Here is a 23,492-nt window from a genome sequence, read left to right on the forward strand (position 1 = left end):
TCTTTGCAGCTTATAATGTATTTTCAAATTTACCCACGAAAATGAAGAGGAAAACGTAATCGGGCAAACTACAAACCGAATCGTCTTTTACTAAACTACTCAGTCGCGTGCGCATCTCACAGCGGTATATTTGAAGAAATGGATTATCTACAAAGTGCAAATTTTTGGCTAAATATTTGAAGATTGAAGGCACTATTAAACATACTGCAAGTACAAACATTTGTGCGTACACACAAAGGCAACTGTTGAAATGATTTACAGTAAGGCAGAGTGGAATGTACAGGGATGTGTCATAATTTCACTGGCAAAACATTTCAGAAAACAATGATCGCATATCGATGTCGTAGTTCATAAATGTTCGTAGCATTCTCTAAAGTGATTTTGTTAATAGCTTAGCACATTAATACCCTTCTACAAATATGTCTTATTAGTTACTAAATACTTTTTGTTACTTGAAGAAAAATCATGATTACAATTTATGAAGTCAAAAGTCACTAATTAATCTTTCAATGCCAATCACATAAAATATCGATGTGCGAGCATGGTTCATCTTCTAGTAATTGTTGTCCTCCCAGTCAGTGTAACCGTCGTCCCACTGTGACTGGAAATCTTCCCAAATTTCATAGTCCTGTATATACGGCTGCATGAACTGACTTGTGAGTCCTGTGATAAATAATGCATGTAACAATGAATGTTCACGATATTTTGATTATTCTTGAAGTTAACAGTTTGATTTTAGAATAGTCGTAAACGTTCATGTAAACCACTGATGAATAAAATAGGTTTATTACTACAAATTATTACAAATATTTACCCTTTCTTCCCTGACATACCCGAGTAATGAGTGTGTATATAACTTCTATGCATGAAATATCTATATAATGATATTGATCTATATCAGGGTGGTCCAAGATTGGCAGCTCCGCGGGCCACAAAATTACTTTCGCATTGTCCGCGGGCCACAATAGTGCCAAGAACGTCGCTCGTTTAACTTCGGTGGTTGCCTCAGCAGGCCATAACACTAGTCAATCCAGTGACATTAGGGATGCAACAATATGTCAGAAGATTTTTTGGTTAATTTTATGACGAAACAACACGAAATGCAATTTTTTAATTCCTCTCCGAATGTGACGCGGGCCACAGATAATAGAGCAGCGGGCCACATGTGGCCCGCGGGCCTGAGTAAAAACTGAATAAATATAAGAGTAAATATGAGGTCATAAATACGATTTTATCCCGAAAGCAGTATCAGATAATACAAAGTTCCGGGAATCAACTAACGAGGGCTTATATAATTTCTTTTTAGAACAATTTTTACAGTTTAATACTTTTTTTATTTTCTTGACTTTTTATGCAACGTTCGGGGATTACCTAGATATTTGTGATCCAAACAAGAACAAAATCCACATCCGAAATAATCGCTCTCGCAGGTCATCATGGCAGGATTTCTGCAACGGATTCCAGTGAAATCAAGGCATTTTGGAAGTTCTATTGTCTCTCCTTGACCAGTTTCGGATCTAAAAATTACTTTATATATTAAAGATTTATTTTACCTCAACATCACACTTAACTTCGGAATGAAACGGTTCAACGAACGTTGCTTTGGGGGCCACGAGCAAAGACTTTCGCGAGGCACCATCCGCGATACCTTCATTTATTTAATGTATATTGATTTAGATTTGACTGTGTTATTTGACTTTAATGTATTTCATTATTTAAATATCGTTTGTTGACTTTTTATTATCCAACTTGGCAGACAAAATAACTGGTGGAAACTCTTCAATAGCAAGGCTACGTATCTTCATTCACGAGCAGTCTTTGGAAGTGACGAAAGTATCGTGGGACACAACACATTTGAAAAAAAACACGCACCTGCGACATACAGTCATAAAATAACTTGTATCATTATTGACGAATTTTAATCTCAAAAGCGTGGTTTTATGTGAAACGCGTCATTTGGTTAACATTCCATTTTTCTATTCAAACATTACTATTAATTATGCATAACTGACGTAGTGGGCTCTTTTATTGAGTTTGTTTAATGATACTCTTAGAGACCAAAAAAATTGCCACAAGGTCTCATATGTCACGCTGTTTTGCAAATATGCAACTTTATTAAATATTTTTTCGAATATATGATTAATTGTAACAAAGAACTTATCGCATTGTTTGTATATATTTTACGTTAATTTATTAATTAATATAATTACAAAATAAATAAATAAGATTTGCATACCTCCATTTGTCAAAGCCAGCTTGCCATTTAGGCAAAGTGTAAGATCTCCATTTTGCGTACATTTTCAACCATTTTGTCGCTGTAGATGTCTCATTTCCACTTGGCGGTAGCGCTGAAGTATAATTAACGATTAGCAAAACGGTCTTAAGGTCTATAATATATATCATATTCAATTTTAGTGAATCAATTCCTCATTTTGAAATAAGATATGAACACAATAATTTCAAAGCATTCAGTTTAACGTCTCGCTTTCTCTAGTTACAGTAAAAGACTAACCTTTTGGACATACAGATATTTCCAAGGTTGGAAGCACTTTCAAAATAATGTTCACCCCGATATCAAAAGCACGGCGAAGCGGAGAAGTTACAGGAAGAAAATACTTGATGAAAGTGATATCACATTGATTTTGGAATACGTCAACGATCGTATCTCTAGCAGAACGGAACGCCCTGTACATAACAAGATAATGTTTAATGATGACCACTGTCGTCAATTCGTCAAGTTGCTTAGTTACTTGACCAATTGGACGTCATTTTGTGTTTTCCTAACATGTAATAGTTAGTGAGAAAAAAATGATGATGAGCATTCCTCTCCTTTCATATTTTTCTCCAAATTGTTAGCGTACAAAAAAGTTCTCGGTAGCCTAAAATTCGTTTGATTCCTGATGTATTATCTCAAGTTCCACCAAGGATGTTGGAATAAATAATTGTAAATGCGATTTCAAGTTGTAGATAATATATTTTCAACCAACTTACATACAAACGTCTGCTGCGTTTCTAGCTCCCAAAAAGTTGTAGTATGCTTGAACTATTTTTTTGGCAATACCATAGGTACTGTTCGGTCTACAAATTCCTACGAAATTTCTCATGTAGTACTCAATCGAAGATGCAGATATCGGGCCACCGCTGCATATCATATCGTTAAAGTTGGGAGAAGGTCTGGCTCCATGATAACCATAATTGCCATAATTACCGTAATAAAAACCATCATTACGACGAGGTGTTGCAAGAAATCTAATGCCTTGGATTATGTCCTGAAAAAGACCAGGATATACTTGTTACAATTTTTACATGAATTACTAGAATATTGAAAAGATACTATATAGGTCAGATAATTTATGTTAATAAAATAATTCTTCTCGTATTTGATTTCATTCTGAATCAACTTCTGATGTTGTTTCTGTACGTTGTACATCAGTATATGACGTCACAATAGAAAAATATTTTTTAAATATATTTTAAAATATACCAATTAAATACCTTTGAAGTTGGCTAATTCAGTTACTTACTACGATGCAAGTCTATTTTGAACTGTACACAAATTAGTATAAATAAAAATAAAATATTTTATACAATAAAACGTCATACCTCAAAACGCGTATACGGACTTAAGGTATCAAATACATTTACTCCATCTCCCTTAGCGCATTCTTGAAGTCGATTTGCAACGCAATGTAAAACACGATTGACGTTGCTTCTGTAAGAAAATGATTTTAATGAAAAATTGATTTTGTTTCAATAAAAATCGAACAACACTATTCACAATACCAAAACGAATGGTCGGGATGGGCACTAGGTCGCCAATTCAAGACAAAAGTCTGTCACTGACAGCATAACATTTATTTTTTTACTTGTTTGATACCGTTTCACTTTGGCAACGAGTATCGGCAAATTATATTTTTATGACGTATTTTTACTCCAAATAACGCTCTGATCTAAACAAACGTACACTCTGCAATATGTACCAAGCAACTACTTTCAAAAAAAATGAAATGTTTCTGGATCGTAATTGCGTAATGGATTTATATAGATCGCTAACTTGCAATTCCAATCAACATGGTTAATCCCAAAGCTTTATCATTACGCACATGACCAGTTGTGTGGTAAGTATATCTATAATAATAATGGCGTTCCAGAAGTGTGTGTACCAATATGGAGGTAACTAATTTTGTTCGCCTATTTACATCAAGTTGTGTAAAGGGACTGAAAACTGTGGGCAAGGGGTATACTCACTTGGCTAACACAGACAGTCCCCGAACTCGTAATAGAACCAAAATAAGGAAAATCGGAATAAAATTATGCCCTACCCTAACCTGGTACACACACTACGAGAGTGCCATATAATAATAATATATAAACTCCATGCGTTAGTTATATAAGATTTTTCAACTTTGTAATTAACTGGGTATGTGCTCGCACACACACAAAATTTCACAGAAATCAATGAAAAACACTTACTTGCACATGTTTGAATCAGAATATGGAGTTTCTTTAGTAAAAATACTTTCACAGCTCCAAACCGCTTTAATAGTTTGACGAAGAGTACATGAAGGAAGGAAAGGAATGTCTGAAAATAACGGTGCTTTATTTAATTTTGCATTCGCTTTCAATCTCGATTTATATAAAAATATGATGCAAAAACAAAAGAGCTATGTTCAATATGTGGACACGGAACGCAAAACTAAATATTTTATCATCAATTGCCCGAAAATCATGTGCGGTAGCTTACCAGTAGTCGTATCGGGATACGGGCAACTCACAAATATTCGAAACAAATGAAAATATTAGCGTTCTAGCGGAAAATACAATCTTTCATCACAGAAAATTTCAAGCAATTGGTCGATTAATTGCAAAAAAATTTTTTTCCATAACGATAAAAAGAAAAATACCAAGAACATGAACAACATAATAACAAAACGATCCACGCATCCACTGCATGTCCAACTTCATATATTTCACATATAACTTTATGAAAAATGATAATTAAGCGATAAAAAAACGTAATCTTACCGTCTGGATGCTCAGGCTCGGTAGGTGGTTCCACTCCTGAAAACAGATATGAATATGTATTATATCTTTAAAAATAATTTTAATAAAATAATATAATACGCAATAAGAAATACAATGATGATAGTATCATATTGAAAAAGTCCAATAAGTTGTCAATGGCCGCGTATAGTTTTGGCGTATTGAGAAAAAAAATTCAGATAAACAAGTTCTGCAGAGCCAGATACATAATCGCCTTGTTTCTTGATATTTATTAAATACCTTACCCTCACAATAGTCAGGTGCAATCTTCGGTATCATCGCCTTGGCTTGAACAATGAGCGCACGAATTTGATTTCTCAAAACTGAATCACAAGGAAAATGTGAAGCAATCATTTCCAGATTACATCTACTATTTACTGCATCCAATACTTTATTTATCAACCCTTTCAATGAGCTAAGAACGAAAAAATAAAAGTTACAATTGATTGAAATCGTACGCAGATTCTGAATAAAGTATAAGCAGCAATTGGCAAAGGCATTGTCTGTGATATTTAATTTTCTCGTCAGGTATCATGTGGTGTTGTGATAATGAAATATAGGTACTCTCGTAGTGTGTGTACCAGGTTAGGGTTACCGTTAGACCATAATTTTATTCCGATTTTTCTTATCTTAGTTCTATCACAAGTTCTGGGACTGTCTGTGTTAGCCAAGTGAATATACCCCCTGCCCATAGGCTTCAGTCCCTTAACACAACTTGATATAAATTAGGCGAACAAAATTAGGTACCTCCATATTGGTACACACTTCTGGAGCGCCGAAATAGAAACCTGGGTTTCACTATGGACATATAGGTACATTATGCTTGGGGATGTAAGTGGGTAATTTCAGTTAAAAGGTAATTTTTTAAAATAGTCTTTCAAATCTCACCTGCACATTTCATTTCTGCTTGTTGATGATTTTAGAACAAGCAAATACTCCATTCCCCAGTCCAAAAGGCTATCGAGAATAAATCTATCACAATATGGATTTCCAAAGTGGATAGGCGCAGGAAGTTGATTTAGTCCGAATGAAAAATTGTATGAGTAAGGACCGGTATCCCAGAAATGGAACGAGGCGTTGAAAAGATCTCTTGTTGGTACACTACATAGCAAATCTAATATATTTGTTTGCTGTAGGTATATAAGCGACTGAAAAAAATATTATATATTTCATTAACCAGTAGAAAGATATGGAAAGTAACAATACGCACCCTCAAAATTATCGGGTGCTGCTGTCTAATTTTTTTACTTTTTGCACTAGGACGCTGAATCTCATCAAGTGAGATTATAAAATAGGAAGCAATAGATTAAGTTAATTCGATGACAAATTAAAAAAATGGCGTTACTGAGATGTGGTAAATGTAACGGAACTTAATTTAAAGTCAACCAAAACTGAAGATTTTCAACTACGAATGACTTACTATATTCAGATTAGTATTTGAAGGAAGTTGTATCATCGCTGAAGAAAATAATTCTGATGTCTTACATTGTCCAATCTTTTTCAGAGTACAGTGGAATGAAGACATTATTTTATTTCTGTGCAAAAATACAACAAAAATCATGTTAGGTACCTGAAGACACTATTTCGGATATACAAAATGTGCTGTAGGGCCTGGTATTAATATTTGTTGATTTGAGTCAATGGAGTGGATGTATATTATATATGTTAGAGTTCTTTGCCATTTGTTAGATTTCATGACATCGTAATAATAAAGTTGTTGGTGTTTATATTTTCATGGGGAGACCGTGTAAGATATAGGGATTGATTTATGGCACCTTCAAGCGTATGAATGAACTAATTAATACCTTGCTAATAACCAACATCACAATAACGAATATTTTCTTTATGAATTATACATACATTCTACATACTTTTATTTTTATGCTTACTTGCATTGTCCAGGACTGTCGAATGGCCAGGCATCAAATATCTGATCAACACACGTCTTTAGTTGGGGAGCAAACGTTTTAAACACACAGTTCGGCAAAACTTCCACTTGTGCATCTGTGAAATCGAGTAAAAAACACGAATTTGTCAGAACATAGAAATTCAAGATCATTTGCAATAACCTTGTTTACGGCCGACTGCAAAGCGATGGCAAAAGCATTGAAACGATGAAAAGCATATATATATTAAAGATATGCAAAATGTCAATATGATGACATTTATTACCATTTTCAATACACCGATAACACTGTAGGTATATCTACCACAGTGCCGAGTCAAAAACGTCTTTAATATTAGTAATATATATACATGAGACATATTGACATAACTAAAAGATATAATAAGAAATAATACAAATAAAAAGTTTCAGATAATATTCATTACCTGGCAGTTGAGATTCTGGCAACGTGATATTTGGTGGAGTATAATTCCCATAATTCCGAAAATAATTATAATCGTAATGGTATGAATAAAATGAGTTGCAATAGCTGTAAGAACAGCATGTCGTCTGACAGTCAAGTACTTTCAAATCCCCGACTAATTCTTTTGTGTTATTGCATCCAGAATAACATGTATTGCTGTCGTTACTGCAACTTGAAAAGGCTCCGACAGCTGCACAGATAAAAATATGCATGGATGAAGAAGTACAAAGAGCTGACTGACTGACTGACCCTCTAAGCCTGAGCAAACTATGGGCCGCGGCCAAAAACTGGGTAATTCAATCTGGCCCACGTGATGCTGCCACAACCAAAATAAAACCAAATTTCGATGTTTTATCTAAGGAATTTGTTGGAGTTACGATTAAATTAGTTTTTGCGCAAGGCTCGTTGTTTTTCTTATTTGCTTTTGTAACACTGTAAATAAAATGTAACATTTTACTTCACACTCACATGGCCCATCAGTCTAAGTTGGCAAAACTTTTGGCCACCGGTCCCTTGCCCTGCTCTAAGCCATGTTTATTATAACATTAAGACATAATAGCAAGGCTTTGATACCTGGTTAAACAATTGTATTTATTAGTCAATTCATTCCTTGCGTAGCGAAATATATCTGGTAAAAAATTACAAACATATTTGGTGCAGTCTTATTTGGCGCGCGGAGTTAAGATGGGGTTTTTAATTTTATAAATCAAAGTGGAAGGTTTTCGTGAATGTACAAATTTAATCCTGAGTTAAAAAAGATACTACCTGAACTAAATAAAATTTTATTTACTCACAGTGTGTTTTCTATTTTGTACGACATTTTTGAACAATTTTATTTCTACTCGTATAATTACTATATCCTACGAAATCTTTTTTATAATATTGCATTTGACTGTTGCTATATTACCTACCAGTGTTGTTGTATCCAAGCAATGATGGAAATTCCACAGTAACTTTCACGAGAGTTGGGGTTCGAATCCCACCGCATTGAGTTGTGTTTTGAGCATAATATTTCTGGTTGTTGCATACACGATATTGAAATCCCTCATAAGCATACCTGAAGTAATACGCTGTTGTCGTCTGAGGTATAACGGTGGGAGTAATGGCGAAATTGAACGGAACTGAAATACAATTGGAGCTGGTTAAAAATGAATATATAAATAGTTGATTTATTAAACCTGTGATGTGTATTATTATATACAAATGTCTAATTTTTTTTTAGTACATATTTCCTAACAAAAATGACGATTTTGTATTGAGTTTAAAACTGAGGTCCAGCTTGCGTTAAGAAATGATGTAAAAAAGAGCGATGAGAGGGTGGGATTAATTTTGAACTTTAAAAATTTCTAGTCTAAATCTATTTCTAAGCCCAAAATTGGAAAGACGATTATCTCCCATACAAGGTTAGTTTCACTTCCTTCGCCGCGTTAAAGTGCTCAAGTATATCAAACAATAAATTCCTACAGTTCAGTAGGAGTTTCATAAGTTATGCTTCATATCATTTTCAAAGTATTCCGCCTGAAACCAGAAATCTAAAGATAGCCGGTAAAGAAGCACAATTTATTCAGCAGAATTATATATGTGTCTGGTTAGACAGAAAGCATCCCACCAATTTGCTATTCTAGGGTGTGTATACAAGAGGCACTGTTACACAAACCGCATCATTCAGTCAATACAAACAATTTTGGGTGCTTGTGCACGTCAGTACGCATTCATCGATCCATCCGTCCTCATGGAGCAACATCACCATCCGGGCAATTTGCAATTACTGGGAGTGCGCGTACGGGCATATCGTTAGTATTCGTCCTGCGCTATTCTGAAATGTCTTGGTCACATTAAAATTGTCATCTATCACATGTTATTTTGAAAAGCGATTTTGCGTCATTTGCAGTTAGACACAAACTCGTACGTATATCTCAACACTATTTTCTTCCATTCGCTAGCAATTCACTAAAAACTGGTAACCCGGCGTTTTTGGCTTGTAAGCTTCATTCAAATGAATCAACGGATATAAATAAGGTGAGAGCGAGGTAAGTCTGGTAGAAATCATCATCAGGGTGCTTGTACCTAGACTTGGATTAAAGAAAATGGCCACCCCCCTCAAACATTTACGGCTGGCTACGCCCTTGCTATGTTAGTACCATAGAACCACTAAGCATCTCGAAAATTTAAAAATGGAAATAACTCACTGTAATTGTAGTTGAATAATGCGCTGACAATTGTCGTCACTGCTTGATTCACTTCATATTGAGATATGAATCTCCCTTGTGATCTAAAGTAATAAATAACAAAAACACATCAGCATTTCAAATTAAATAATTCTGTATATATATAAAGCTGAAACTAAGGAGGCTAAGCTAAAAAGTTTTCAGATGCTGTAAGACATAGACATAATTACAGAGGTCCAAGAAAGTTCAAGAAATTCTATGAGCTCTTTTCACCCACATCGAGCAGTGGTTACCCTTTCATTATGCATACCTATGAGAAAATAAGCTATACACCAATGTCATATTTTGAGTAATTCTGCTGCTTTTTTACTACTTAATGGTTATTGCTTTTCATGCAATTTGCAGCAGAAACTGATTCTTAATGCTACACTGCTAACTAATCGCTTCTAAATGTTATGCAAGTAAACTGTATTACGGATGGTAGATTTACCTGGACAGTAACATGTATCCGATCCATATATCACGCGGATAATTGCCTACGCTCACTCCAGAATCAAGATCGTTCGTGCTAGGCGATGTTCTTCGTGGTTCAAAATGGGATAACGATTCATTACCCGACTGCAAAAAATAGATGATTAAGGTATTAGAAACAAGACTTTAAATTATAGAGGTCCCTTAGTGCAAGGGTTCTTAAACGTTTGGTGTTATGGATAATGTGATTTTTGAATTACTGCTTCGTTGGCATATTTCGACGTTACCGCCGTTGTCAGATTTTATGGTGCCATTATCGCTTCTATGGGCAGTTATAAATTAGCCATGGCAATATTTTAATGAGTAAACAAATAGCTCGCGGAGTTTCCGGTTTTCTCTTATGTAGCCCTGGGTTCCCGTATGGAGCATTGAGAACATATGCCATAGTGTATGCAAAAGTTACGCACTAACCTTCGAACAAGCAAAGAACACTTCACATATTGTAGGATCGCTGGTCCCATAAACTTGTGTAACAGTATATTTCACCTCAATACCATCCATTGAGGCACTGCTATTGAAATAAACTTTGTTCCCGCGTCCATCCGCACCGGCATCACCTGTCACCTGCGTAATATTATTATCAATCAAGGTAAATTCATTAAACAAAATGTTTTTTAAATTCTATTTTGCAAATGTAGGTTCCCTGTGTTTCTGTGCACATTTTCATTTCAAACCTCATTTCAATTGATCGATGTACGTATAATTCATATTAAAAAACATTTTTAATAGTTGTTTTAGATTATTCACGACTCTTTATGAACCGATCATGTACTGTTTTAATTCATATGGTGTTTGTTAACACTGACTTTCCTATTTATTGCGTTGATAATTTAATTAAACATTACATTTTTACATTACATTATTCTACTTACACGGATTGAAAAAGAATTTTTCGCGTAATTCGTATTGTTCACATACATCAAAGCAATGAATGGCCATCCTTTGTAACTGACAAATTCATATTCATATTCTTTCCTGTATAATGTGACAATGAAGTATAATAATTGAAAAAAAAACATTACTGAAAACATTTAAAAGATATTTTGTTGCGTGTATTGGTAAAATGTGTGGTTGGTATATAGTTTATGGCATTGTTTCTCTCTGGCAGTTCTGTTTTATATAATTTTTTTATTGACAATATCATGAAATTGCCAGTGCTGTATAGACGGAAAATACCACTGTAGGTAAAATATTCATTTCTGGATAACATTAAGTATACTCACAAATAGTATTGATCATAGACAATCTGTGGCCCTCCTCCATTGGTATTGATAAACACCTAAAAATGATCGAAAATCATATTTAATAATTTATTATGAATATCCATATAGGGAAATCATAATGACACGTTGTAAGTAATATAGGGCAATGGCGCTGAAAACGAGCGAGATTCTGAAATGAATGACTTCCTGTAATGGCTCTAAAAAGCGAGTCTGTTAGTCTCTAGAATCTATAGAATTGGATACAAAGTATGCAAATTGGCGGAAACTATAGACATGATTATAAAAGGATGTGATGGCGTGGTCTCAAATCTAATTTCTGTAAATATTGTTCGAATTGATTCTATTTAGACTCGATTTGTTGCAATTGTTCATGAATTTACCAGAACACTCGCTGTCTAGTCCCTCAATGTTTCTAAAATTATGTATTATACAAGTCAATGCTATAATACAGAGGAAAAGACGACTTTTAATCTGTATATTAGATATAGATTATTATATGTAAACAAATTGTCGAACCATGTTTCCATTATCATACATGTCGTTTCCACCATCACCGATATACGTACTTCCATCATAATTGTAATAGTAGAAGTCATAGATTGTATTTCGTATTTCACTTATTCTGTCAACAATTCGGTTGATTGGTTGTCGAAGTTGACTGTGGACTGTAAATGGAATATTTGAATACTTAATATCGCTGGCTGTGCTATGTTGAGTAGGTCCTTTTAAACACACATATCTATGCGTTGATAATGGATTTTTCTTTAAAGTTTTTAAAGATCTTGCGATATGCTTTGTAAAGGGTTAAGTATTGTATCCGATTGGGAAGTTGATGAGAATCAGAAAATATAGGAATGTACGGAAAAGTAGTATTAATTAGTACATAATTATAGTCACTAACTATTTACCGGGTATTTCTGGAATTGATGCATTTCTTGATGTATTGTATGCCGTTGTATGAGGCGTAGGAATGGCTGTTGTGGAAACATTGGAATGGAGATATTCTATTGGTGCATATGGGAAGTTGAACGGAGCTGTGATAAATAAAAAATAAATTAGGACTTTAAAAATGTAATTTTGCATGTTTAATGTGGCGGATTGTTTTTTTGTTGCATTTATAAAAAAAAATAGGTTACATGTAGAAATGCGTTTGAATAAAATTTGCAGTAAGAATATTACGATTTAAATATTTTGTAATCTGTCTCAGTGTATGGCGATATTTATATATATATTTATTTATTTTCTATTCAAACTTGATCAATGAAAGACCATACCCCACCACTTTCAAATAAAAATAAATGCTAACAAAACACTATGAAAACAACTATTTTATTGTTCTACTCGAAACCGGTGGCGGTATTCAAAATTTTGACAATAGCTTCTCATTTTGTACTTTCTGCCTTTTTCCACAGTAGTAAATGACTCAATGAAGAAGCCATTTCCAACAGTTACTTCGAAAAGTGTTTATAAAACTGTATTTAGCTTATAAAGCTCGTATGCCATCAATACCACAACTAATAAAAACGAGAATAAACAGAAAATGACTTACGCGACTCGATCCTGCCATACAGTAAGCCGATCAACCTTTTCGTTGCTGTAAACACGTGGTATTGACTCATATACCTTCCGTCTCGACTATATGTTATGTTAAAAAAAGTTTCATTTTTTGTAAAGATTTGTGGTGGCCTTGAGGTGATATTAATAATTTCACTCAATGCCTTAGAAAACATTTCGCGGGTGGCAAGAAGCTACTATATGGAAGCTAAGCGATATTCCCGGTTAGGCTTAGTCCACCTACAGTAATAGAGCCTTTGTGTGAGGAGGTTATTGATCACAACGTCACTCACAAATAATAAAAGCGTTACGATTAAAATTACTAATATGAGATAAAGAATCACAATTGGTGGCTCATCAGAAAAAAAGGAAAGAAAACGTCAGAAAACCTGGTTTTTGAAAGAACGTCACTTTTTAATGCTGAATTTTGGAAACTGATCTTACACCTACTTAAAATATATGCCGATTTGATTGAGCACTCAAAAATATTCATAGTAATCATCTTTTTCTTGGATAACCACAAGCAATGAAGCAATACTGGTGTTAAATAGCGTGTTGGTTACTATTTGTTTCCTTGATATGACGGCTCGGTGATATGGAGCATTGTGCTAAGCGTTAGGAATACGCTTGCCAACGCATCTCTGACTACCCTGCGTGGGTTCGCAGTTTCAAATCCCATGCGGGGATGGTTATGTGCGGGAGGATTGCCGGACTCGTAATCGCTGGTCGGTTACGGCTTCCTCTACCATCAAGTCCATGTTCCGAAAACAAATAACTAACTAATCCCATACCCGACCTGGACTGGTAAACGGACGAGAGGCCGTGGTTCGCCATATGATTAATTCGTTTTATCAGCTTCCTTCTCCCCCGGGAGAAATCTGTAAATCCTATCCCATCCTATGAAAAGAGGAAACATAATCGGCCAATTTCACTCAGAATTTGACCGATAAAAAACGCCATGACGCATATCCATAGGAAACAACAATAATGATACTTTACATCAGGGTGGTCCAAGGTTGCGAGGTTGAAAGGCCGCAAATTTTTTTAAGGAGGTATCGCGGGCCGCAGTAGGAGAAAACCCCAAAGTGATCAAAACATCGCGAGTTTACTCATTTTATATATATTTAAGAATGAGAATTTATCGATCTAATCAGTTTTCCGAGGAAACTATATAAAGCGTTTAGTTATTTTAAAATTGCTTTTCGAGAAATATCGTGGTATTTTCGGCATCTTATCTTGTGTTTGGTTTTGTGATGTTGCTTAAAATTATATTCTTTTGTAACGGATATTACTTGAAACACACCAGGCACTATGGTTTAACAACATTGTTGTGGGCAAGGAAATACGTTTCCTCCCATTTACGGCGGTCACCTTTTTTCTACACTCATTGTATGATGAATTGTTATATTTGAAAAAATGTATTACTTGTAGCGTGAACAGGCCTAGTGCTTACATAAAAAAGCAACCCAGTCCGTCTGAGTTGGGACCTCGGACCTAAATAATAATAAAAAATGAATCGGGCGGCGCGGAGCCATCTCGGCGGTTCGTCACTGCTGTCACATGGCCAACGCTTGAAAATTTAGAGGTGTTTTGACTAAAATAAAGACACAAAAAGGTTTCTTCAAATGAGGAGTTATTTCTTAACGCGAGCTCATCTCATCGGCTTGGTCTCGTCTGCAAGACAATTAATTATTCTTCTACCGATCACAGTACGACATTCTCATATAGGCATCGTTTGACGTTTATAGATACAACAATAAAATTCCATGATTTAAAAAAAAAATTAATCCCGGGATTAGGAAAAGGAGTTGGAATAGTAAAAATAAATCAAAATTGTTTTGCTAATAAATACAATATCTGCCAATGGTTTAGTATTGTACGCTAAAATTGTTCTGCGGGCCGCGGTCCGCAATTTGGACCACCCTACTTTATATTATTCAAAAATTACCTCGACAGCAACATATATCCAATCCATGCATCTTTTGGAGAATTGTAAATTTTGATACCGGACGCCAAGGAATCAGAGTCGGAGGTTTCTCGAATCGGATACGTTTTTGGTGGACCGGACTAAAAAAAACATCAGTTTTACTACTGTAATTCAAAGTTAAACCACAAATCGGACAATGAATTATTAGGTAAAATAGGTAATTACTCTTTACCGGCTTCACTGGGTATTGCAAAACCTAGGATCCACTAAAAACAGCCCAAATGTATTAAAATGTAACGCAAATGGGTAGAAAAATGTTAATTCGGTCGGTGACCGTACATTTGAACCCATGTACATTTGAACCCATGTGTATATCCACGGGTTCAATCTATATGCGGGTGCTAAAACCCATGGGTTAGGGTTAGTATGGGTTTAACTATCCGTGAAACAAAAAAAATTCCATAGGTGCAATAGCATACTGGTGCAATTGTCATGGGTTCAAATGTACGTGGGTTCAAATGTAATGGAACCAATTCGGTCAATATACTGGATAAATGATAATATAGTCAATGAATATTATTTTCCCTGTTTTAATTGCGAAAATTATTCCAGGGTAATACATTCACGGGTAGCGTATCAATTGACAACGATTGGGGTTTAATAATTTATTTGGTTATAGCTAATTGGATGCAGAGGTATTTGACACACCTATAGTCACAATACATGATGTAATGCCAAGGTTACATATTAGTGTGATGAAAGTACAATATATTCACCTGACTTGCAGCAAAGTACACTTGACATATAGATGGATCTTCTGTACCGTAGACATGTTCAACATAAATTGTTACGTAAATACCGTATACGGAGGCACTGCTATTATAATAGGCCACTGTGCCTCCTCCATCGGCACCCGCATTACTGGCAACCTAGTACATATAAGATATAGAGAATGAATAAATGTTTGAATTCAGTGGATATAGTTTGTTCTAATTATATATAATATATTAGTCTGATTAATTTGCCTATCTGCTTTCAAACCCTGTTTTGTCAGACACCACTAGTTTCATAGCCCAATTCCGTCAATCATTTATCTCTTTAAAACAGAAATTAATACATTATAAAAATAAGAATTTTTGTTTTGTTTGTCATAGAAAAGTCCTCAAATAAAAATATCAATTTGAATGTAAATTTAACACAGTTACTTCAGACTAGTTGCATCTCCGTGATATATTTTTGTCTTAATTAACTGATTATTATTTCTTGAATCGTTCCAAGTAACATAAACTAACAATAGGTTCACACAGAGTAGGTATATAACAAGATAATATTTGTACCTTCAGACTATAAAAATCGTATGTTGAGAACGTGTTGTTCACATAAACGAGAGTGATGAAAGGATGTCCAGTTGAACTGCTAACTTCATAGTTATCTTCGGCACTGTACAAAAATATATAAATTATTGTGGTTTTGTTAAGTTTTGATGATTTAGTGTTATATCTATATAAACAAATTCACTTACCGGTAATATTGACCATATCTTATTTGGGTCGGTGTTGTTTCTCCGGATTGAAAGGAAACCTGAGATATATAAAAATATAATATGAATAAAAACGTAGAATTAAGTTATGAAAATTGGAGACAATCTCAAATGATTATATTCTAATGAGATTTTTAACAACGCCTAGAAAGTTGTAATGAGTCTCACCTGGTTTCCACCATCGTACATGTCGTTTCCTCCATCACTAATATAATAACCGTTGCCATCGTAGGAATAGTAATAGAAATCGGGGACATTTGCTGCTATCGCCCGCTTATTGGATAATACAAACGAATTTGCTCGTGCAATAGCAGATCCATCTTTAAATATAAAGTATATATGTTCCGTACAACTAAACATATCAATTATCCAGATGTTTTACTTGTGAAGAAGCGTTTCATGACATGTTTTATACATTTAGGGTAATTAATATTAGCTTACTCACATTATTAATTTAACCTTTATTTTATGGGGCACTTGACGAGTAAAGGCATTCCAGATGACATTGTTCATATTTTGTAAAATATGTGGAAAAAAGGATTTTAAATTTAAATTTGAAAGCGTTCAAATACATACAAATATTTATATAAATAATAGAACACTGAAAGGTGTTATCGAAATATCTTATATTTCATTAAGGCGAGTTGTCGCAGCTCAGTAATGAATTGAATACCCTGGAGGGAGTAGGTAAGAAAACGACTGATATAGTGCTCCATAGTTGTCTCGTGGAAAAGGAGTACAATTCACAAAGTGAAATGAGTTATTGATTAAATAGTTCTCTCACTATACTGATTCCTAATTTATTGCTCCCTATTACCAACTCTTAATATCGTTTTTAAATCTACATCACTACTTGTTTTAAATTTTTTTTTTTTTTTATATATAATAAATAATTTTCACTATTAATTCGCATGACAACAAAAGACCATCATATTTTTAACGACTACAGATCACATATTTTAAGAATCTCTTCATTTTGAGAATTTCATATTAAAAATGCCATCTTTTAGTGTTTAAGAAAAGTTACAGAAAGTAATGTATAAAAAGTAGGTTAGGTAAATAAGACAACTCGTTACATCAATACTAGTGGCATAGAATATATGTCTTACCTGGTGGTGTAGTGAAGTTTGTAAACAGGGGACCCGTTGAGTTCATGTAACTGTCAGTATCTTGATAAATAAAACAACAGTTACGTATGATTGTCACTTAGCATAACAGAAGTTTTCTTGGAGGAGTTTTATTATGTTTTACTCAATTAAATTGGAAATTTTAAGCATACTAAAACTGGAAAAGGCCTTCTTCCTACTTTACTTGAGTTTTTAGTTGTGAAACATTTTATTGCCACCATACATGGTGGACCGTAACAGACCAGCTCAGTCACAACTCATCTACGGCGTATTTGAAACTAATGTTATATAGCAGAGCCACAACGTGATAGTAAAAGTAGAATAAATCACTCAAAATTACATTTGTATTATATTTATTTTGATCCCCAGTTAATGATTTTTGAAATCTAGTGAATGATAAAAAATACTCACAATTTTGTGTATAAAGTATCGCTGTTGTATTCGAATGCCCTGAAATGCAAAAACCAAGTAAATAAATATTGAATTGCTCTTGATTTTTATTTACGATATTAGAGAATTTGTAGAATTTGAATTAAATTCGCTCAAATATGAACTTATTAAAAATGAGATGTATTGCATGTGTGAAATGTTTTCATATGGCAGCTCAGTAGTTTTCTACTGAGATGTTAATTAAAATGGCGATTGGGAAAAATAGCCATCTCTATGCCCAGGGGCTGAGAAGTGTCGAGTCAAATGACTCGCTTGATCAGAATCTCAATGTCAATGTGATTTATATTTATTCATTTTTAGCTGCGACTCGACTTGGGACTTAAAATTGCAATGACTCAACACGACTTGGAAAAAAGACCTTAATATTTTCTGCGATACGGACTTGACTCGAAATTCGAATGACCCGTGACTCGATTTGACACGAACCTCGAGGTTTAGGGCCTGTATACAACATTGTCAATTTTGAGCTGGAATTTGTTTATCGAAAATTTTAATACAAACAGGTGGGTGAGGATATATTGTCCCTAATTGATGATGAATCCCAAGGTGTGGTGTGTCCTAAGCCCGTGATGTTTATTTTGGCGCAACTCTTGCGGTAACACACCGTTATTTTGAAAGTCAACCCACGATAAACTCCAACTCTTTCCGTTTGAATGACTCACTTCACTTTGAGTCGTTGAACAATTCCCTCTTTCAATAAGAAATCGTTTTCTGACGAAACTTCATAATGTATTAAAAATTCTCATATATGTTTTGACAAGATCGTTCCTAAAGGCATTGTAAGCACCAATTGGATTACTTTGTTTTTATTTTTATGTGATTTACATTTTATACTTTCACAATCTAGTTAGTTGTTTTTTATTTCTATTTCTATATTATATATTAAATGTGCCAATGAATCCACATTGGGAAAACAAAAATGTTAGTCTTTGGCGAAAAACTTTACAATGAATAACGTTACAATAAATAACGTATGAATATCGGTTTGATATGTAGCGCAACTTGTTTGCACATCAATATATTTTCATATAAAGTCTTACCAGAGGGTTTGGTTGCGTTGAGAAATTGGGGTTTTGTAGTTGGCTTTGTGTAACTAGCAGTGTCTGAAGAAAAGAACAACAACAGTTAACTGTGCGTGTCGTTTTACATAACATATGTTGAACCAGCGTTTCTCATGTAAAACTATTCTATTGGACGAAATATACTAGAATTTATGAATATTCCATAACAAAAACAAACAGGTTTTTCCATTTCATTCATAATATCGTGAAAACATAATATTGCCTTTTTTTGTGGTTGCCTGGTACATACCAGCTAGGTGACTGCTCATCTATAACATAGAATAGAAATATCGATATCTGGTAAAAGCAAAACTATGGTAGTTGGAATAAAGTATAAACTACTCAACGTTATTGTTAGCATAGTTTTATTATATTCATTTTGATCGCTGGTATGAAGTTTAAAAAATACTTACAATTGTATTTATGCGGAGTCCCAGTTTTATTCAAATGCACTGAAAAGTGAAAACCAAGTGAAGATTTAATCGTTTTATATACACTATACCCGTAAAAGTACGACATTACAAAGAATTTTGTAGGAATAAAATTACATTTTGTAAAGTTATTCAAGTGTAACTTTTATTAAAAATCAGAAGCATACTGTCTATATGGCAGCACACAGGCAGAAACCTACAGTTAAAATATTTCGTAAGTGATGATGAATTTCAGGGTATGAATAATTAAATAATATGCATTTTGTGATTTCTATCACGGTGCCACTTCCAAGGGACACAAAAGATAGTATGCAATACCGTAAAGTACAGAAATTCATCTGGTTGAAGGAATAAATAATAATATCCGCTATTCACCGCGCGTGTTGTTGTTTTTGTCGCTATTAATTTTCTATTTCAATAAAGGAACATTTTATGACGTCGCCTACTAGTATATTAAAAACAGTAAATGTGAATTTATATCGCCGGTGTCGTTTTTAATAAGCTTTGAAATTAAAAGAACTCTGGCGGAATCTTCGTATCCAAACATTGTATTAACATCATAGTACTCGGATGAGACCACATGATATAGCTGAAAATTCTATGTAAGATTAACAACTCACCCCAATTAGGCGCAAATTAAGTACCTATCTATGGTTCATCCCTAATCCTCCTATGATTATTGCTGTTAGATACAAGCAATAGAGTTGGGGGGAAATGCACGTGATCTCATAACTAAGCTAAGCAAACACAAATAGGAAAGCACCCATGATAGAATAACAAATGTTTTGCGATAGATAGTGAGAAAGCTCCTAATTCATTGTGTCGTTGACTGAAAACAAGTTAGGATGACATTACCTAACACAATGAAATACTGACATAATAAAAACACGTCGTGATTATTTTATTGACGACAAAATATTTTTATACGAAGGAGGTTATGTCAGATATTTTGATCTTATTGCGCATATATTGAGTGTTTTCGAATGATTGTATTTAAAAAAATTTCAGTGTAATATTTTTGAAGTCCTTATTTAAGTAGCCTAACCGCTCCATGTGATTGCTGACGGATGAAAATACTTGAAGTTTATTTTCAACATCTGCGCATCTTTCCTATATATATATATCACGCTTCCTTGTTGTTTATAAGCGAGAACAAAAAGTACCAATACCAACCCACCAAAATGACTGAACAATATTTACAAATTCAAGTCTAGTTGAGAACTTTGGTAAAATTATTCATCTTTATTAAATTTCGAAATCGTATTCAACTTCTATCTGTTTTTTTTACAAGCGACACACACACGCAGGACTAAATAAAACAATTTTTCTTTGAGTAAATCACGCAAACTCACACAAACTTTTGAACAAAATATTTCGATTACCTCAATTGAAGTAAAACATGGTCACGTGTTTTTACCTCAGTTTTGCGCTCGGGTTGATGTGTTTATATTTAACATCTTATTTTTTCAAAGTCATGCACTCAGTGAAAGCGAAAAATTAAAAATACAGTAATAACAGGACCAACGAAACAAAATGTAAGAGATACTATTTTTAAAACATGGTTGAGATTGGCAGATTTAAAAATTAGACATCTTTCAAATGAATTATATTTTTTGTTGTTGTTGTTGTTTACATCATCGATTCAAACCAAGTCTCGTGATAAATTCAGTACTGATGTTCCGAAATATGATTTGTTTTCTCTGCAAACATAGCCCATATATTATGTACGCTGAACAAACTAAATTTTAAACCCTACATCTCTCATCTATGTTATTTTGTTATTTAGAACAAACAATTTTTCAAAGTCCCCCAGTACAGAAATTAAAATGAAACAAATGTTAGGAATGACAAAACTTCAAAATTATGACTTACTCGGTGGTGTCCATTCTGGGCCTGTTCAATGGAATAGAAAAAAACATATTTTTTTTTGGCACTTCTAATTCCAATATGACCGAAATTTAGTTAAGTTGAGTAATTATTCATTCAACAACATAATTCGTTGTTTCAAAAGTACTTTTGTCGCATTTTCTCAAACTTTGCATCAAAATGTTGTGATAGATAAAAGAAAAACACATAAAAATATATAAGAAGTAATTCAAGCAAATACAGCAAAAGTTAACAAACCTGGTGTACCAGTCGCTCCATCGGCATTGTTTGCTAAAAAAGTTGATGAATCATTATAATTACAGAAGTACGTAAATCATTAAAATGATATCAATGTAATTTTATCAGAAAAAATTTTTATGACCTGACACTGACGATCTGATCAATAACTGAACATCCTGCTTGTGCAATTACATTAAAAAATTCCCGGATAATTGTTAGCAATACCATGCGAGAAAGAAAGTGGTAGTTAAACTTTTCATTTACCAGGACTTGGCAAGCTTGTTTGGTATTTGGTATTTCTCTAAAACATCAACAAAACGGCAGCAATGTACAAATACATGTACTTAAAATTAAATGATCGTTTACCACGAAACGGTCAAAGTTATACTGAGAAAAATGAACGTGGTTTCATTTCGTTTTCAAATATTCAGAAACTTATACAAGTATCGACTTACGAGGTGGCGTCCATTCGGCCTCTAAAAATATCAAGAAAAATGAGAAATACATGTTGCTGAATATTATTATAATGCTTTGATTACTGACTACTGAATTCCATTTTTCTTTGACTCTTTATTGAACAAGTGATATTTTAATATTAAATTCACATTTAAAATTAAATACTCTATTTGGGTTTATTCATAAATGCGATTTATTAAAATAAAACTCTGAGACTGAGAGAGAATGAACATAAAATTTTTCTTACCGGGTATAGCAGTCGCTTCTTCGTTAATAACATGTGCTAGAGACAGAGCAAACAAATAAAATAATTGGTTTCAAGTCGAATTAATGAGGGTCGTATTAATAAATTACTTGGACAGAACTGAAATTCAAAATGGCCTCGAATTTTGTAAGTCTTCGAACAACCTCAAGTTTACAAGAAGAAAAGGTAAAAAAACCAACGTACGGGACGTTTTTAATTCGAAGCATGGAATAACTTTATTTGAATGAAACCACTTAGAAATGCTGATTTAATGACATATTTATTATATACAGTATAGAAACTTACGCGGCGGGCTCCATTCTGCTTCTGGAATAAAATTGCTTTATTTATTTATATACATTTGTTGTCGCCGACATGATTCTAGATTGATTAAAGATAGCTGTTCTATTCGTTTTTTTGAAAATCATATTAAAGTGTGAGGTAATCCAATATTTGAGCTTTTTGAAAATTCAGTTACCAAGCGATTCGTTTCCAACAGTTTTAATTTATTGTGATTCATTATGAACATTGGCAATGGCATGAAAGTTGGCATTTTCTGACTCTACCTCCATTTTCTATGACTTAAAAAGTCATAATTTTGATTTGAAAAGCTACTCTGAAGTTCTTAAATGAACCACAGAACCGCTAGCTGTAACGTTCTAATTTGGCAATTGAAAATTTCAGAACCCCCTTCCCTAGAAAATTCCCTGAGTACGATCAAACGAAATACCATTAATAAAACATTTTTCGTACCTGGTGTTCCTCCAGGTCCACCGATTGCTAAAACGACATTAAATAAAATTACACATAAAAATAGGTTCCCGATGGTGTAATAAACACCGTCTCGTAGAAGGAATGACTCTCCCCATTTACCCAGAAGAATATTTCGTGGCGTGTGATTAGGAAATAAAATTATTAATATATCGAGCATCAGTATCAGATTGTGTCTAAATTTTTCTTTGAGTAAATCACGCAAACTCATATTTCCTTTTGAACAAAATATTTCTATTACCTCAATTGAAGCAAAACATGGTCACGTGTTTTTACCTCAGTTTTGCACTCGGGTTGATGTGTTTAGATTTAACATCTTATTTTCCAAAGTCATGCACTCAGTGAAAGCGGAAAATTAAAAATACATTAATAACAGGACCAACGAAAACAAAATGTAAAAGCTATTATAATCAAAACATGGTTGAGATTGGCAGATTTGAAAATAAGACATCTTTCAAATGAATTATATATTTTGTTGTTGTTGTTGTTTA

General features: G+C 33.8%; 1 protein-coding gene across 8 annotated transcripts in view; it reads right to left on the reverse strand.

The window, feature by feature from the left end:
• Window positions 1-23,492, reverse strand: part of LOC120335290 (uncharacterized) — a 28,429-nt gene continuing 4,937 nt past the window's right edge. For 3 of the 8 annotated variants that reach the window (XM_078110013.1, XM_078110010.1, XM_078110009.1), the window contains 37 exons: window positions 22,984-23,010; window positions 22,537-22,557; window positions 22,234-22,269; window positions 21,986-22,006; window positions 21,549-21,581; window positions 21,297-21,317; window positions 19,407-19,445; window positions 18,973-19,035; window positions 17,894-17,932; window positions 17,465-17,524; window positions 16,524-16,675; window positions 16,338-16,396; window positions 16,153-16,255; window positions 15,592-15,744; window positions 14,837-14,955; window positions 12,884-12,969; window positions 12,243-12,368; window positions 11,851-11,999; window positions 11,335-11,390; window positions 10,984-11,086; window positions 10,523-10,675; window positions 10,071-10,198; window positions 9,602-9,684; window positions 8,324-8,533; window positions 7,375-7,602; window positions 6,933-7,047; window positions 6,464-6,578; window positions 5,932-6,191; window positions 5,289-5,458; window positions 5,026-5,061; window positions 4,474-4,582; window positions 3,604-3,712; window positions 2,992-3,269; window positions 2,513-2,685; window positions 2,237-2,348; window positions 1,372-1,517; window positions 1-663 (listed from right to left, as the gene is read on the reverse strand). In XM_078110013.1, coding sequence (XP_077966139.1) covers window positions 554-663; window positions 1,372-1,517; window positions 2,237-2,348; window positions 2,513-2,685; window positions 2,992-3,269; window positions 3,604-3,712; window positions 4,474-4,582; window positions 5,026-5,061; window positions 5,289-5,458; window positions 5,932-6,191; window positions 6,464-6,578; window positions 6,933-7,047; window positions 7,375-7,602; window positions 8,324-8,533; window positions 9,602-9,684; window positions 10,071-10,198; window positions 10,523-10,675; window positions 10,984-11,086; window positions 11,335-11,390; window positions 11,851-11,999; window positions 12,243-12,368; window positions 12,884-12,969; window positions 14,837-14,955; window positions 15,592-15,744; window positions 16,153-16,255; window positions 16,338-16,396; window positions 16,524-16,675; window positions 17,465-17,524; window positions 17,894-17,932; window positions 18,973-19,035; window positions 19,407-19,445; window positions 21,297-21,317; window positions 21,549-21,581; window positions 21,986-22,006; window positions 22,234-22,269; window positions 22,537-22,557; window positions 22,984-23,010 — 4,001 coding nt within the window. In that variant the 3' untranslated portion in view covers window positions 1-553. The remainder of the gene's footprint in view (window positions 664-1,371; window positions 1,518-2,236; window positions 2,349-2,512; window positions 2,686-2,991; window positions 3,270-3,603; window positions 3,713-4,473; window positions 4,583-5,025; window positions 5,062-5,288; window positions 5,459-5,931; window positions 6,192-6,463; window positions 6,579-6,932; window positions 7,048-7,374; window positions 7,603-8,323; window positions 8,534-9,601; window positions 9,685-10,070; window positions 10,199-10,522; window positions 10,676-10,983; window positions 11,087-11,334; window positions 11,391-11,850; window positions 12,000-12,242; window positions 12,369-12,883; window positions 12,970-14,836; window positions 14,956-15,591; window positions 15,745-16,152; window positions 16,256-16,337; window positions 16,397-16,523; window positions 16,676-17,464; window positions 17,525-17,893; window positions 17,933-18,972; window positions 19,036-19,406; window positions 19,446-21,296; window positions 21,318-21,548; window positions 21,582-21,985; window positions 22,007-22,233; window positions 22,270-22,536; window positions 22,558-22,983; window positions 23,011-23,492) is intronic. The other 5 variants (XM_078110016.1, XM_078110012.1, XM_078110011.1 and 2 more) reach the window with 3 other exon arrangements.

Source organism: Styela clava, chromosome 2, assembly GCF_964204865.1.
Source record: "Styela clava chromosome 2, kaStyClav1.hap1.2, whole genome shotgun sequence".
Classification (NCBI taxonomy): Eukaryota; Metazoa; Chordata; class Ascidiacea; order Stolidobranchia; family Styelidae; genus Styela; species Styela clava.